At 41.7% G+C, this 14,951-nt stretch overlaps 1 protein-coding gene across 1 annotated transcript in view; it reads left to right on the forward strand.

Moving 5' to 3' along the window:
- Positions 1–14,951, forward strand: part of NELL2 (neural EGFL like 2) — a 391,676-nt gene that overhangs the window by 163,387 nt on the left and 213,338 nt on the right. The window contains exons 10-11 of the mRNA XM_040410664.1: positions 2,625–2,716; positions 9,422–9,524. Coding sequence (XP_040266598.1) covers positions 2,625–2,716; positions 9,422–9,524 — 195 coding nt within the window. The remainder of the gene's footprint in view (positions 1–2,624; positions 2,717–9,421; positions 9,525–14,951) is intronic.

Below are 14,951 nucleotides of genomic sequence, written 5' to 3' on the forward strand. Positions count from 1 at the left end.
AGGAGGTGTTGAACTTTCGCACATTTCAACTAATGTTCAATATATTTGGCTTGGGGCTACTCCTAAGGGCGTTATCTAAGAAGGGCACTAGTTAACTATAACCTATTGCTCACAAAGATGAAGGTGCCTTTAGAGCTGAAACGATTACTCGGTTTAATCGAGTAATTCGCCACAAAGAAATTCTCTATGCAATTTTTTTGCATCGAGGATTTGTTTGTATCATGCGACCACGGAGCGGGAATGAAGTGCTTGCTATTACTTACCAGTCCGTGGTCACCTGCCGGCTCGCACCGCGCTGCACTTTCTTCCTGACACATCGTCAGGTCATAGTGCACGTAAGCGCACACTATGACCCGACGCTGTGTGACGTCAGGATGTCAGTGCAGCGCGCAGAGAAGAAGATGGAGAAGCTGTGGAGCGGCGCCCCTATAGGAAAGGTAAGTACTGTCGCTTGGGACATGGCTAGGAGGGGGAGATAGTGGCACTGGTGGGCAGTTGGTGGCGCAAGCTGGTGGCACTGGGGGGCAGTTGGTGGCACTGTAGGGCAGTTGGGGGCGCAAGCTGGTGGCACTGGGGGGCAAGTTGGTGGCACTGGGGGCAAGCTGGTGGCACTTGGGTGCAAGCTGGTGACACCTGGGGGCAAGCTCGTGGCATTTGGCACTAGGAGGCTGAGATGTTTCTCTTGTGGACACTAGTTTTGATCACGAATATTCAAATTTTTATCGTGAATATAGGTAATTCGAAAATTCGTGAATATTAAGAATATAGTGATATATATTCGTCATTTCGAATATTCTAGGTTTTTTATTGCAAATTTTCGCAATGCAAATTTTCTTAATGCAAATTTTTATCGCAAATTTTTCAATTGCTGAGTAAAAACATGATTCCTCCCTGCTTCTTGCTTGTGGGCCAATGACTCATTGGCCCACAAGCAAGAAGCAGGGATGAATCATGACTTTAAATGGGAAAAATGATGAATATTCAAAAATAATAATATATAGCACTATATCGAATATATTCGTTTTTTCGAATATTCGTAATATTCTAAAACAAGAATATATAGCAATATAGCGAATATTCGAAAAAAAAAACAAATGTAGAGCAATTTAGCTAATATAGTGCTATAATCTTCTGTCTAATAGTTGTAATTTTTTTTTCATCTGAAGCTCAGATTGGAAAAAAAAATGCAACTATTGAAAAAAATATTATAGCACTATATTAGCTAAATTGCTCTATATTCGTTGTTTTTTTCCCGAATATTCGCTATATTGCTATATATTCTTGTTTTAGAATATTACGAATATTCGAAAAACTGAATATATTTGTTTTTTAGAATATTCGTAATATTCTAAAACAAGAATATATAGCAATATAGCGAATATTTGGAAAAAACGAATATAGAGCAATTTAGCTAATATAGTGCTATAATCTTCTTTGTCTAATAGTTGTAATTTTTTTCTCATCTGAAGTTCAGATTGGAAAAAAATTACAACTCTAAAAAAAAAAAGATTATAGCACTATATTAGCTAAATTGCTCTACATTCGTTTTTTTCGAATATTGGCTGTATTGCTATATAGTCTTGTTTTAGAATATTACGAATATTCGAAAAAACTAATATATTCGATATAGTGCTATGACTCATTGGCCCACAAGCAAGAAGCAGGGAGGAATCATGTTTTTGCTCAGCAATTGAAAAATTTGCGATAAAAATTTGCATTACGAAAATTCACATACTACGCGATCATTACTGTGTCGATTTTTCGAGTAAAAATAAATCATACAATATAACGAATATTCGCCGAATATTCTACAAAATATTCGTGAAATATCGCGAATTCGAATATGAGTACTGCCGCTCATCACTAGTGGACACATCACCACTGAAGCCAGTAGTTGTCTGAAGAGGATCACAGAGGTGACTATGCCTATGCTAGGGAGGAAGAAAACAAACTCTAGACCAGAAGATAGAGACATGGGAGCTAGTGCTGTTGCCCGGAGTAGCAGTAAGCAGGTATGTATGATCCTTTCAGTAGAAGAGTCAGGCTGCCTGCACCTGCATTTAATTCTGCATTCCGGGACAACGCCTTTAATTTTCCCATTGGTTTTGCTGAAGTATGACATACTTATTACTGCCTACATCAAACAATGACTCATTATAACAAAGACATTTATACTGTGCAGCTTAGGCATTTTTACAGGAGCCCCATGTTTTAAAAGGGTAGTCAGCCATGCTATTTTATATAGTGGAACAAAGGTATGCCAATGCATATTGCCAGATGTATGGCAAAAGCACCCAACCCATTGCCTGGGCATGTTGAATAAGAAACTTCCCCCACATGAATGCTGAACATGTATCACAAATAAATTTGACCGATTCTAATGAACTGATTCTTTATACTCTTTATTTCAGTTCCCATTTATATGGTTCAGATGTTAGAAAGTATGAATTGCATATTGTACCTTATCAAAGAAATGCATTAACATTGTATCTGTGAGCAATATCCTTCAGAGTGAATACATTGTCTTCAAACTTGTTAACTCTTTATTTACTCTTTTTAGCTGTGGTCCACAAACAGTGAGCAATGCACTGATCATACTCTTTTTATTTTTCATTATTTAATAGCTGTATGTGTTTATCAAGGCCAAATGTATGTTGAAGGAGAGAATCAAGCTGTCTTTTCGAGTACTGGAACATGCATACTGCTCCAATGCAAGGTAAACAGGTGCTTTTATTTCTGGTAGACAATATTGTATAAGGTATGAGAGATGTATTCCTATTCCTTTGGTGTTTACGTTCTCCCTTAATTTTACATTGTAAACGGCGTGTGTAGCATTTTAGTATGAAGTGATAAGGGGCACCACACTACTGAACAATGGAATTTCTACTTAAAAGCTGCTTCTGTATAACATCCACCTGTTGTAATAATAATAACAACAATATCATCATTTACAAAAATATGAAATTAGTAGTAGGGATGAGCGAATTGACTTCAGATGCTTCACCTGAAGTCGATTCGCCTAACACTTCGTTACTATACTGTACGGAGTGAATGCTTCGTACAGTTTTCGAATATATTGGCTCCGATGAACCGAAGTTATCACTTCGCGAAGTCTCGCGAGACTTTGTGTAATAACTTTGGAAATTCATTTCTACTGTAAAAAACCTTTGTACCAAACTCGGGTTTGGTTGCGCGGTACCATTAGGAACCGAACAGTACATCTACAATGGTTACAGTACATCTATAATGCTGTGTATAAAAATAAACCAAGGTATAAAGGACAAATGCAAACAATACAAATACTGAATGAGTGTGAGCTATGCAAAGGTTAAGTAGGATGCTAGATACTTATTTTTATTTGTTAAAGCTAAGGCTCGGGTGCTGTGCCTATAAGTAGCATGACCCAAATCATGGAAGCAAACATGTTTTCATTGCTGCTGTCATTTATCACCAAAGTGTGAATGGTGTAATTTCGGGCCCTTATTCTACAGAACTATGATTTCCATGAGCTTTAGAATAACGGCTACAGGTTTTCCAGGAGCAGAATATTGATACCCTATTTTCAGGATACTGTAGGTCATCAATAGCTAGTCAGAAGGGGTCCAACTCCTGGCACCCCATCAATCAAGTTATTTGAAGAGGCCTCTTCTTAGACCAGCGATGTCACATTCATCAGCCACATGGCCTATGTGCAGCTCAGTCCCATTCAAGTAAATGGGTGTGAGCTGCAATACCACGCACAGCCACAATCTAATGTGCTTGTTATGCTATGAGGAGGTTGGTGCTCGGTGGCGGTGCCTGGTGTTGGACCCCCACCAATCAGATATTGATGACTTATCCTGAACATAATGGTGATAAATATAGGTAGAAGCAGCACCACACGGTCCTTGGTCGATGTAACAATACGATGCAACAGCCTCACCGTTGACCCACGATCCAACAGGCCATGAAATAAGTGGAAAATAAGAATGGCACCGGCAGCATCTCACATCATCCAATCTTTATTGCGACCTTAAGACAATTACAGCAGCAACGTTTCGGCTGAAGTTCAGCCATTGTCAAGGCTTGACAAAGGCTGAACTTCAGCCGAAACGTTGCTGCTGTAATTGTCTTAAGGTCGCAATAAAGATTGGATGATGTGAGATGCTGCCGGTGCCATTCTTATTTTCCACTTATCCTGAACATAAGGCATCAATATTCTACTCCCAGAAAACCCATTTAATGAAAGTCTTATGCAGTCATGTGTTAAATGTCTAGCAGTCAGAGACAGCCAGGTCCTCTTTAAGAAATGGCAGAAACATGATTTTACTGTTTCTCCCTTCATGTTCGTTACATACAGAGATTCTCTCTCCTATTAGCCAAATGAGCAAAAAAAATATGAAGAATAAGAATACACCAGACACATAGTTTATGGGTCCAGTGTATTCATGAGGGGAGCATCTCCCATCCTTCTCGCAGTGACTGACATCTCACTATTGTACTTATTTATAAAAGCAGCCATCACTGTGAGTAGGTGGGGGAACCTTATGAATATACTGGGCTCATGAACTATGTGTACGGAGTAGTCTTTATTCACACTTATTAGCCAAAGAGCACAATGCTATTTTGGCTCCAAGTAGAGTGAAGCCCTAACATAGGGCAGAAAGATCTGATGCTTTAAACCACTTTTATGTGCTGTCCTTAAATAGAATGTATCACAGGAGAACTATTTTATTTTTGATTTTATGTCAAACTGGCCCTATTGATAACCATTATGGAGAAGACCACACTCAGACATCAGTTTTGACAACCTTTTAATTAAACGGTCTGTCCTGTGCAGGGAACCCTCTGTCATTAGAATTTTTTGTAATCCTACAATTTGATAACTTCTAATAGTTTAGACTATCTGTTACCCATGTGCCTTATGATAACTGAAATCTAAGTCAGTGATACAGTGGGATCCCATAGACTTTATAAGCTAGGACCTCTATAAATTTGACCTTGTATGGAGCTATAAAACATTCATGTGCATGAGCCCCTAATGCATCTTAAATGACTACGTTAGTACTTAGTAGGATCTAGGAGAGTGACTACAAAGGAATAATGTGAATATGATGTTATGTTGTGCCAGATTCTGCACCAAGTGCCCAGGACTCGACTTTACTGTGACACTGATCTGCTTCACAACCCCTCACCTCTGCTTTGAGTGGCAGGTGAAACATATAACCAAGAGACCACTATAGCTGTCACTTAGAGCAGAAGATTGCGGTTGTGAAGCAGCTCAGTGTAGAGAGCACTTTACATTGAAGTCCTGCCCTGGGCACTTGAGAGCAGAATAAAACTTAATATTCACACCACTCCTGATGAGAAAATCTCCAAAAGGTTATGTATGTACTGCTCTCCTCAGCCCCTACCTACTGCTGTCAACAGTTAAGCGTGTCAGAAGAATTTCACAGCACTCAATGATGATGCTTAATTTCCTTTTAAGTCCAAAATATAGGGGGCAATCTATTAAGACCCACTTTTTTAGACCTGGTGTGAGCGGAGAGAAGTTGCAGATTGCTGTGCAACTAACCGTTGCGCCAGAAATACGCCTAATAATATGACCCCCATAATGTCCAGAAAGATCCATTTAGAGTTCATAGAATAAGAAGACACCACATAGTATCATAAATTTGTGGAGGTTTGGACGCTTCCTCAGCGGAGGTATCTGTGGTGAAGATATGTGGAGGGATGCAGGATCGTCTGATCCACATATCTTCACCATAGATACCTCCACTGAGAAAGGTCCTGTTTGACCAAAATGTCTCTGGAGATTTATGATACTATGTGTTGTCTCCTTATTCTATCAAATCTTAATGGATCATTCTGGATATATTATGTTTTTTTTTAATCATTTTTTTATAATGATTAAATAAGAATTGAACACGTGCAAGTGATGCTAAATTCTTCTGACTATATTGTATGATTGACAAGTCCTTCACAGGCACCTACCTAAGAGTGCAGACCACACCTTTTTTCAACAGTTTAGCATAGTCAGAACTGCTGACAGATTCCCTTTAAATGTGCAAAACTATCAAAAGTGGAATATATGGACAAAAACATACAATGAAATGCTAGCAATTTGCCGTGGACCTGCATTGTGCTAGCTTTTTAAATGACCGTCTGTGCATATGTGTTTCCATAAAGTAATGGCGTGAGTTTCCTTTAGTGGCGTGCCGCATGGGTAGAGTTATTATTATAATGCTTTTCTAGATGTGTATCATTTCATTGTTTCTTTTTTCCCCACACAGCATCTGCTAAAGTAATTGCCATTGTAATGCTTTTGTGAATACATTCTGTGCCTTTGTTTCATGCCCAAGTCCTTCTTTAAAAAAGGAAAACGTGACGCACATCAAGAACAAGCAGAGTGGTTCTATTCTTTAAACAAAGGTTTTTCACGTGAACATAAAATATAAAGCCATTCAATCATCATCTAATGCTCTTGTTTAAACAACGAGACAAGAAAGCCTTGTGCTAAATGACTATAATGCCATCCCCAATTCTGGGTTTAAATCTGCTAATGCAGGAAAATACAGATGGAGCAGTAATTTATTTGAAAGTACATTCATTTTTACAAGCAGATTAAGTGTTGTTATTTAGTTTATCTAATGGCAATGGGAAATCCCAGTTGGTGGACCCATATGCTGGTATGACAGCCCACAAAGGCTTTAACATGCACTTTAATAAAAAGGATATACACTTTAATATGACTGCAACTTACTTTCTCTGAAAAGATTTCCTAATCATTTCAGTCCAACAACAGTAATTTTATTTATAATGTCTCAATGCGTTTCATTTCCTTACTAAGCCTGTTCCTTTATGAGTGACAATAGCGCTATTCATTGCTACATTCTTAAAGTAGATATTCTTTTTTTTTTTTGGCCATTTCCGGCTGATATAACATTTTTGTATAGGTAAAATTTAGATTTGTAGAATAAATAAAAATAAAAAAAATGCACTATTTCTGTATGCAGCGAAGGCTGTCAATCACTAAGCAGAACCTCCCACTGGACTCCTAAACCCAGAATGAGCAGAGATTTAAAAAGAATAAACATTTGCACTGAAACTTTACTCTCAAACTATATATCAATTTAAGGCCTCCAGTTTCAGCCATCGGTGCAGCTTTCTGACGGATTCAATGTGAAGCAGGGAACCTGTTAGTCTGCGGTCGCACCGAAACTAAAAGCTGTAGAAGAAAAATAGTTGAACATTTTTAATAAACACCAGTTGAATTTTTTTTTTTTTTGCCCCAAATGAATAAAATGAATGACTCAAAAATTGCCACCAAAGGAGTCCATAGCCTATAAATGAGTGTGTGTTTAGCACCTCTCCTCTTCACTAACATAGAGGCGCTATGTGACCCTTATCGTGATTGCTTTTACATACCAGTGGTGACAAGTGATCGCGGACGTTAAGTAATACTTGGGGATGGGAGATGTAGCCAACATACAAACTAAAACTGTATTAGCATGATACATTTTAGAACAGCTGGTAACAGAACATGCACACCACTGAGATAAGACTACAAACTACCGTATATTCTATATGTCATTTTAATAGCTACACACCATCTTACCCGGAACAATTAAGTCTTTTAACTTTTGCTGGGTTTATCATCGGTGATTCATCGGTGATGGTCTGTTAGCACTATTTATTTAGTATGTGTTGTCTTTCAGATGCAGTTTACCATGCATTAAACTGTCAAAACAGACTGGGCTGATGACTTTAATACCGCAATCCTATTCATGTTATGTAGGCACATCACTAGGCTGTGGAAATTACAAGATATTACCAAAAATATAAGCTGTAAATGAAAATGCATTTTGAATCTGTACTGCTTTCTTCAGCGGAGCACATTCGGTGGCATAAGTATATGGAATGTAGAGGTAGCAGTTGTACCTGGGCCCTGTAGCCTAAAAAGTCCTACTGCCCTGTAAGAATACACCAATATAAAAAATGGGACATGGTGAGTGTGGCCCTTCTGATGATTTTACATTTGGCCTTAGGCACATTTATAAAAAAATAATTAAAACCTTTCTATAATTTGGGCCTGGTCTTACATACAGTAAGTTGGCTGAAAGTTTTTGGCATTCAAAATGTTATATGTGCTTAATCAATTTGGACAAGTTAGACCATGAGAACTGTCAGCCGTGAGGAAAATGTTTAAAAACAGCAGCAGGAAGCTTTAGGCCTCTTTCAGACGGGCGTTGCGGGAAAAGGTGCGGGTACTTTGCGGGAACATGCACGATTTTTCCACGCGAGTGCAAAACATTGTAATGTGTTTTGCACGCGTGTGAGAAAAATCGCGCATGTTTGGTACCCAAACCCGAACTTCTTCACAGAAGTACATTGTATTGTTTTCTCTTATAACATGGTTATAAGGGAAAATAATAGCATTCTGAATACAGAATGCATAGTACAATAGCGCTGGAGGGGTTAAAAATAAATAAAAAATAATTTAACTCACCTTAGTCCACTTGATCGCGCAGCCGACATCTCTTCTGTCTCCTTTCCTTGCTGTGTGCAGGAACAGGACCTGTGGTGACGTCACTCCGGTCATCACATGGTCCATCACATGATCCATCACCATGGTAAAAGATAATGTGATGGATCATGTGATGACCGGAGTGATGTCACCACAGGTCCTGTTCCTGCACACAGCAAAGAAAGAAGACAGAAGCGATGCCGGCTGCGCAATCAAGTGGACTAAGGTGAGTTAAATTATTATTATTTTTTAACCCCTCCAGCGCTATTTTACTATGCATTCTGTATTCAGAATGCTAATATTTTCCCTTATAACCATGTTATAAGGGAAAATAATAATGATCGGGTCCCCATCCCGATCGTCTCCTAGCAACAGTGCGTGAAAATCACGCCGCATCCGCACTTGCTTGCGATTTTCATGCAACCCTATTCATTTCTATGGGGCCTGCGTTACGTGAAAAACGCACAAAATAGAGCATGCTGCGATTTTCACGCAACGCACGAGTGATGCGTGAAAATCACCGCTCATGTGAACAGCCCCATAGAAATGAATGGGTCGGGATTCAGTGCGGGTGCAATGCACTCAACTCACGCATCGCATTAGCGCGGAATACTCGCCCGTGTGAAAGGGGCCTTAGGGTATGGCCACATGGAGTGCAGTAACCCGCAAAACCATGAGGCCATCAACAAAAAAGACCAAATAAGCAATGTGCTTCTTATTAATTAATATGATGCTGCCGCACGATACTTCTCAAACGCAGCAGGTCTACTCTGTGTGGCCGTACCCTTATAAGTATGGTTGACATTCCTTCGAGATTTTTGATTCCATAAATAGAAAAAAAAGGATTATCTTAGCTCCACTGTTTTTGTTAGATTATGGAATGTCTCAAATATTGTCTTCTGTGTTATTTTACAGAGCAACAAAATGCAACGCACAGAGTTTTCAGAATGTATGCCTGCCAACTGTCCACAATCACAGCAAATAGTGCTGAAGAACAGCTGCTGCAAAGTCTGCAAAGGTATCTTATTAACACTTCATAAAGTTTTCTTCCCAAGAACTTCTATAGACTATCTACTGGGTATGCAATAAACTGCAGACAGTAAGGGTCCAGCTAAGAGCTGGCAGCCTGGTCCTAGTATGTGGTGGAGTAGTGGCAATACTACACATAGAGTTACTTTCCATTAAAGGCAACATGTAACCTTGAAAATGCAGTGCAACCTTCGGGCAGCATCTTGTAGGCCAGGGGGTGCTGAAAAAGTGATCTATAATTTAAAAAATTAATTGTGACATGTTGTTTATTCATAGAAATCCCTGTTCTTTCTAAAACAGTCCAGTGGGTGATCTCACTCATATTTGACAGACCCACCTGTATGAGCGTACATACAGGGAGCTGTCAGTCACTGACTTGGACCGCTCACTGGACTCCTACGTCTAAAAAGAGCATGGATTAATATGAGTAAGGTAGATAAAGGCAATCTTAAGCGCAATCTGTTATGGGCAATTCTAGCTGGGGGGAGCATAAAGTAGTGACAGAGACCCCGATTCCAATGCTGTCAGACCTTGTCATCAGCGCTCAGTCTTCATATTCATTAGGTGCCACCTCCTCCTGCCGCTTACTGAATGTCAGTTGTGAGGGGGGGGGGGGGAAGTGGGCAGCTAATGAATATTAAAGAATCTAGGCAGGGGCGTTGCTAGAGTCTGAAAAGATTCGGGGCCCAAGCCCCAATGAATATGGCCACGTTTTCTAAGTCAACCCCCCCACACACACACACACCGCATTTTGCTGTACTTGCTATACAGCAGCACATACCTGTCACATCCAGTGCCTCCAGATGACATCTCCTCCGATGTATATTTTATCATCTTCTCCATTTGGTCCGTAGAACTTCTTTCAGCTATGCCTCGTCTCTGCAGAGTGTGACACAGACATCTTGGCTTCCTCACTTTTCTATCATGATCTCCCAACCTGGGGCCCCCACAGTGTTATTCTGCTGCTCGCTGTGCTTCCCAATACCCCACAAAACTGCGTTACACTCATAGTGACAGTGCTCCTAAAAGTCCCACAAATAGTAATTCCCTTTTAGAATTCCTCCATTAGTAATACTGCCCCCTACAGTGCCCCCAACAGTGATAACTCTCCCCAAGAATGCCCCCATTAGTAGAAGAGACCCCTACAGTATTAATAATACCCTCACAGAGCCCCCAGTAGAAATAAGGCCCCCTATTTTTCCCCCAGTGGTAATAAAGCTATCTACAGACCCCTTAGTAGTAATATGGCCTCCATAGTGCTCTTAGTATAAATAAGGCGGATCTATAAGTCCCTCCTATAGAGCCCCCAGTAGTAATAGGAATGCCTATAATGTCCCCTGGATTAATAATACCCCTACAGTGCCCCCAGCAAAGTTCACCATAACGCCTGTACAAGCATCTATGATGCTTGTTCAGGCCATTTTACTCCCTGGAAAAAGTCTTCCACATTCATCAGCGCAGTGAGCGCTGTGAATGACACAGGCAGCGCAGCGAGGCTGCCTGTGCCTAATATAACCAATAACAAAGCTCCTTACAACAAGGAACTTTGTTATTGGTTGGGTATTGGCGCGCTAGAGCGATACAGGTCAGGGGAAGCAGGGAAACCCTATGAGAGCTAGAAGGAGGAGGGGCTGGCTGTAGTAAGGAGAGCAGGGCGTGCTGCCCAAGGACCCTGGCAAACATGACAGGACCGCTGGAGAGCTAAGGAGCTGTGCACTTATGTGACTGGTTTGAGAGAAGAGCTGCCCCCGGGCCTGTGACCCCTCCGGCCCTGTTGTGGCAGTGAACAACCCGGCCTGTCAGTCTTCAAGCAAGTGATTCCCCCCTCCCCCAATCATGGTTCCGTCCAGTCTCCCAGTCCTCTGCTCCCTCCTCCTCTTGTCATCCCACTAGTGACCCTGCTCCCCCCCACTTCCTGTCACCCCACTAGTAACCCTGCTCCCCCCCACTGGTGATCTTGCTCCCCCCTCCTCCTGTCATCCCACTAGTAAACCTGCTCCCCCCCACCAGTGACCCTACTCCCCCTCCTCCTGTCACCCCACTAGTGACCCTGCTCCCCCCTCCTCCTGTCACCCCACTGGTGACCCTGCTCGCCCCTCCTCTTGTCACCCCACAGAGAAGAAGCTGAACAGACTCTACCGACTAAGATGGGATCCGTTTAGTTTTCGTTCAGGATCCTGTCTTTTTACCAGACAAAAAAATTCTGCATATGAGGCTTTGTCTGGTCTTTTAATAGAATCTGCAACAGAGGCTCCAAACACAGCCTCCAACGCATATGTGAGCGAGTACAGGCCTATGTATTATGTATTTTAATTACCGCAACTTTCATACTCCTCCTTAGGTAAAAATACTCCTCAAAAATGGTCAGAGGAGTATTTTTACTCTTCTGGAAAAAAAGTAGTGTGACCTCTGGCCCATAGTATTTATACTTCCCCCTACTGTTATAATGCTTGCCCTGAAGTGACCCCAGTGTTTAGAATGCCCCCTGCAGTTATATTCCTCCCTCCGTCATACAGTCCCATGTAAATAACATCACACCATCTCTCTTGCCCCTCCAAAATACAGTCCTATGTAAATAACATCACTCACCTCCCTTCAGCCGCTCCAATATATAGTCCCATGTAAATAACACTATTTTCCTCCCTCCGCCATAGAGTCCCATGTAAATAACATCAAACCATCTCTCCACCCCTTTCCAACACACAGTCCCATGTAAATAAAATCCCTCTCGATCTACAGCCCCCTCCAAAATACAGTCCCATGTAAATAACATCACCTCCTCCCCAGCCGCCTTCAACATACTGTCCAAAGTAAATAATATCACCCCCTCCCCAGCCGCCTCCAACATGCAATCCCATGTAAATATAACCTCCTCAACATTCAGTCCCATGTAAATAACATCATTCCCCCCCACCAGCTACCTTCAACATACAGTCCCAGGTAAATAACATTTCCTCCTCAACATTCAGTCCCATGTAAATAACATCACTCCCTCCCACAGCTGCCTCCAACATACAGTCCCATGTAAATAACATAATCCACTCCCAAAGCCGCCTTCAACATCACCCTTCCCCAGCCCCCTCCAACATTCAGTCCCATGTAAATATAGGGTGGCCACTGGCTTCACCGGACCCCACCGGCCACACCCCCAAACCGATAATCCACACCCGCCACCGTGAAGCCGGCCAGGGAAAAAAACGGGGAAAGGAGAGGGAAAAAGTTTGAGCTGGGGGCAGTCGGGGTGCTTCTCTCCCACTCAGTCAGCCACAGGGAGCCAGCTAGTGACTGACTGGGGGTGAGAGAAGCCTCAGTCAGTTGCTGAAGCTCACTCTCAGACAGCGCAATGCTGCTGTCTGAGCGTGAGCTACTGAAAGGATGGACATCCCTGCGTTCGTCCAGGCCCTGCACCGGACGGAGGACATGGAGCCAGAAAACCGGATTGTAAGGTCTAAAACCGGACATCTGGCCACCCTATGTAAATAACATCACTCTCTCACAGCCGCCATCAAAATACAGGTGATGGTGACATCATCACAGGTCCTTCCCAATCACTGCCAGTTTTACTGGTCACATGACCAGTGATGTCATCACAGGTCCTTCAGCTCTTCCAGTGTATTAGATTCAATTGTATTGCCGTCCTGAGGACAGCAATACAGTTGTATCTAGCTGGCAGGCAGGACATTTGGGGCCTGGGACAAAACATCAGGCCCCAAATGTTTTAACCTAGCAACGCCCCTGACTCTAGGTGCACGCACATCAAGGAGAGGACTCCAATATTTTGTTTGCACTTCAGATGATAAACAGTGATTCTATGAAAACTACCGCAAGAAAAAATTAAGACCTAGAGCGGGAATCAGGGTCTCTGTCACCACTTTATGCTGCTGTTTTGTAGAGTAGAAAAAACATGGTGACTGATTACCTTTAATTACAAAAACGTGTTTTCTTTTAAAGCAAAACCAATTTCACGAACTCATTTCTGACTTTGTAATGTAGCTATAGTTGAAATTTGTTTATTTTTTGTAGCCCCATTGTGTATGAGGCCTCCAGAGAGTTAGACACATAAGGGGTCACGTCAACTGATGTACCGGCTGAGCAGAGCAGTGAGGTTGGCTTATACTTTAGAGAGTACAACCCTAGGGAGGCCGCCACACGGTGAGTTTTCTTCATGCAGTTTTGGATGCCAAAATCAAGAGTGTATCATAAAAGAGAAAGTATAAAAGGACAATACGACAGATAAGTTACTTCAGGCTCTGGCTTCCAAATCTGGATCAAGAAACCTGACCATGTGGCCAAACCCTAACTAATGTGGCCATCTTTAGGAATAAAAAGATAGAGCCCTTTATTAAATCAAGTGACTGTAAGGAACGCTCTTTTTGGGTCTGTTATAGCTGCGGGGGACTTTCGTACATACAGCTTCATGCTGACCATTATTCTTAGTGTAGTTACACCAGATGGCTAACCCTACTACAGGGATCCATGACCCAGTTAACTGTGAATAGCCTCCTACACCAATATGTAGTGACTAGTAGCCATTGCTCGAGATCTATATGGTTAATGCAGTTATTACTAGACATCGCACACTGAAATCAGGCCACTAACCCTCCATCCATTGCAGGATTCCTACGTAGGTAAACCGCATTAATCTTAGCTGTCTGCTTGTTTGCTGCTGATCCATTATGGCTGTAGGACTCGCAGCAGTAAATTGATTAGTAATCCCATGCTTTCTTTCCTTCTGTCGAGACCAGGAAAATATACAGTAGTATAATCTGATGGCACTCCTCCTCTCCTATCTCACAGCGCATAGCGGAGTCTTTGTCAGGATCCATTTATTGGCATGGTTACTGGTCACATCAAATGGCAGTATTATAGTGCAAATATAATGGTCTTTTATTATTGATATATTATGCTATAGATATAAAAGAATTCATGGTATACCTATGTCATCCAGTGCAGTGCAGAATTTTAATAGAAAGAAAACATCTTTATGGAATTTTCCTCCCTTAATTAAAAGGGCCAGTGCCACAACAATACATTTCCGGATTCTAGAAGATATATTAGTCCCGCGGAGAATTTTTCTAGGAGATTTCGCTAAAGGGGTTTTCCGGGAGTAAAATATCGATGTCCTATCCTCAGGATCTGTCATCAATATCAGATTAGAGGAAATACAACTCCCAGCAACCCCACCCATCAGCTGTTTTACCTCTTCCTAGGCCAGTGACTAGGTCATGTTCATCAGTCACATGGGACATGTGCAACTCAGGCCTTGTTCACACTTCAGTGTTTGGTCAGTGATTTCCATCAGTGATTCTGAGCCAAAACCAGGTGCAGGTCAAAACCACAGAACAGGTACAGATCTTTCCCTTATACCAGGCATGCTCAACCTGCAGCCCTCCAGCTGTTGTAAAACTACAACTCC

This window comes from Bufo bufo, chromosome 1, assembly GCF_905171765.1.
Source record: "Bufo bufo chromosome 1, aBufBuf1.1, whole genome shotgun sequence".
Classification (NCBI taxonomy): domain Eukaryota; kingdom Metazoa; phylum Chordata; class Amphibia; order Anura; family Bufonidae; genus Bufo; species Bufo bufo.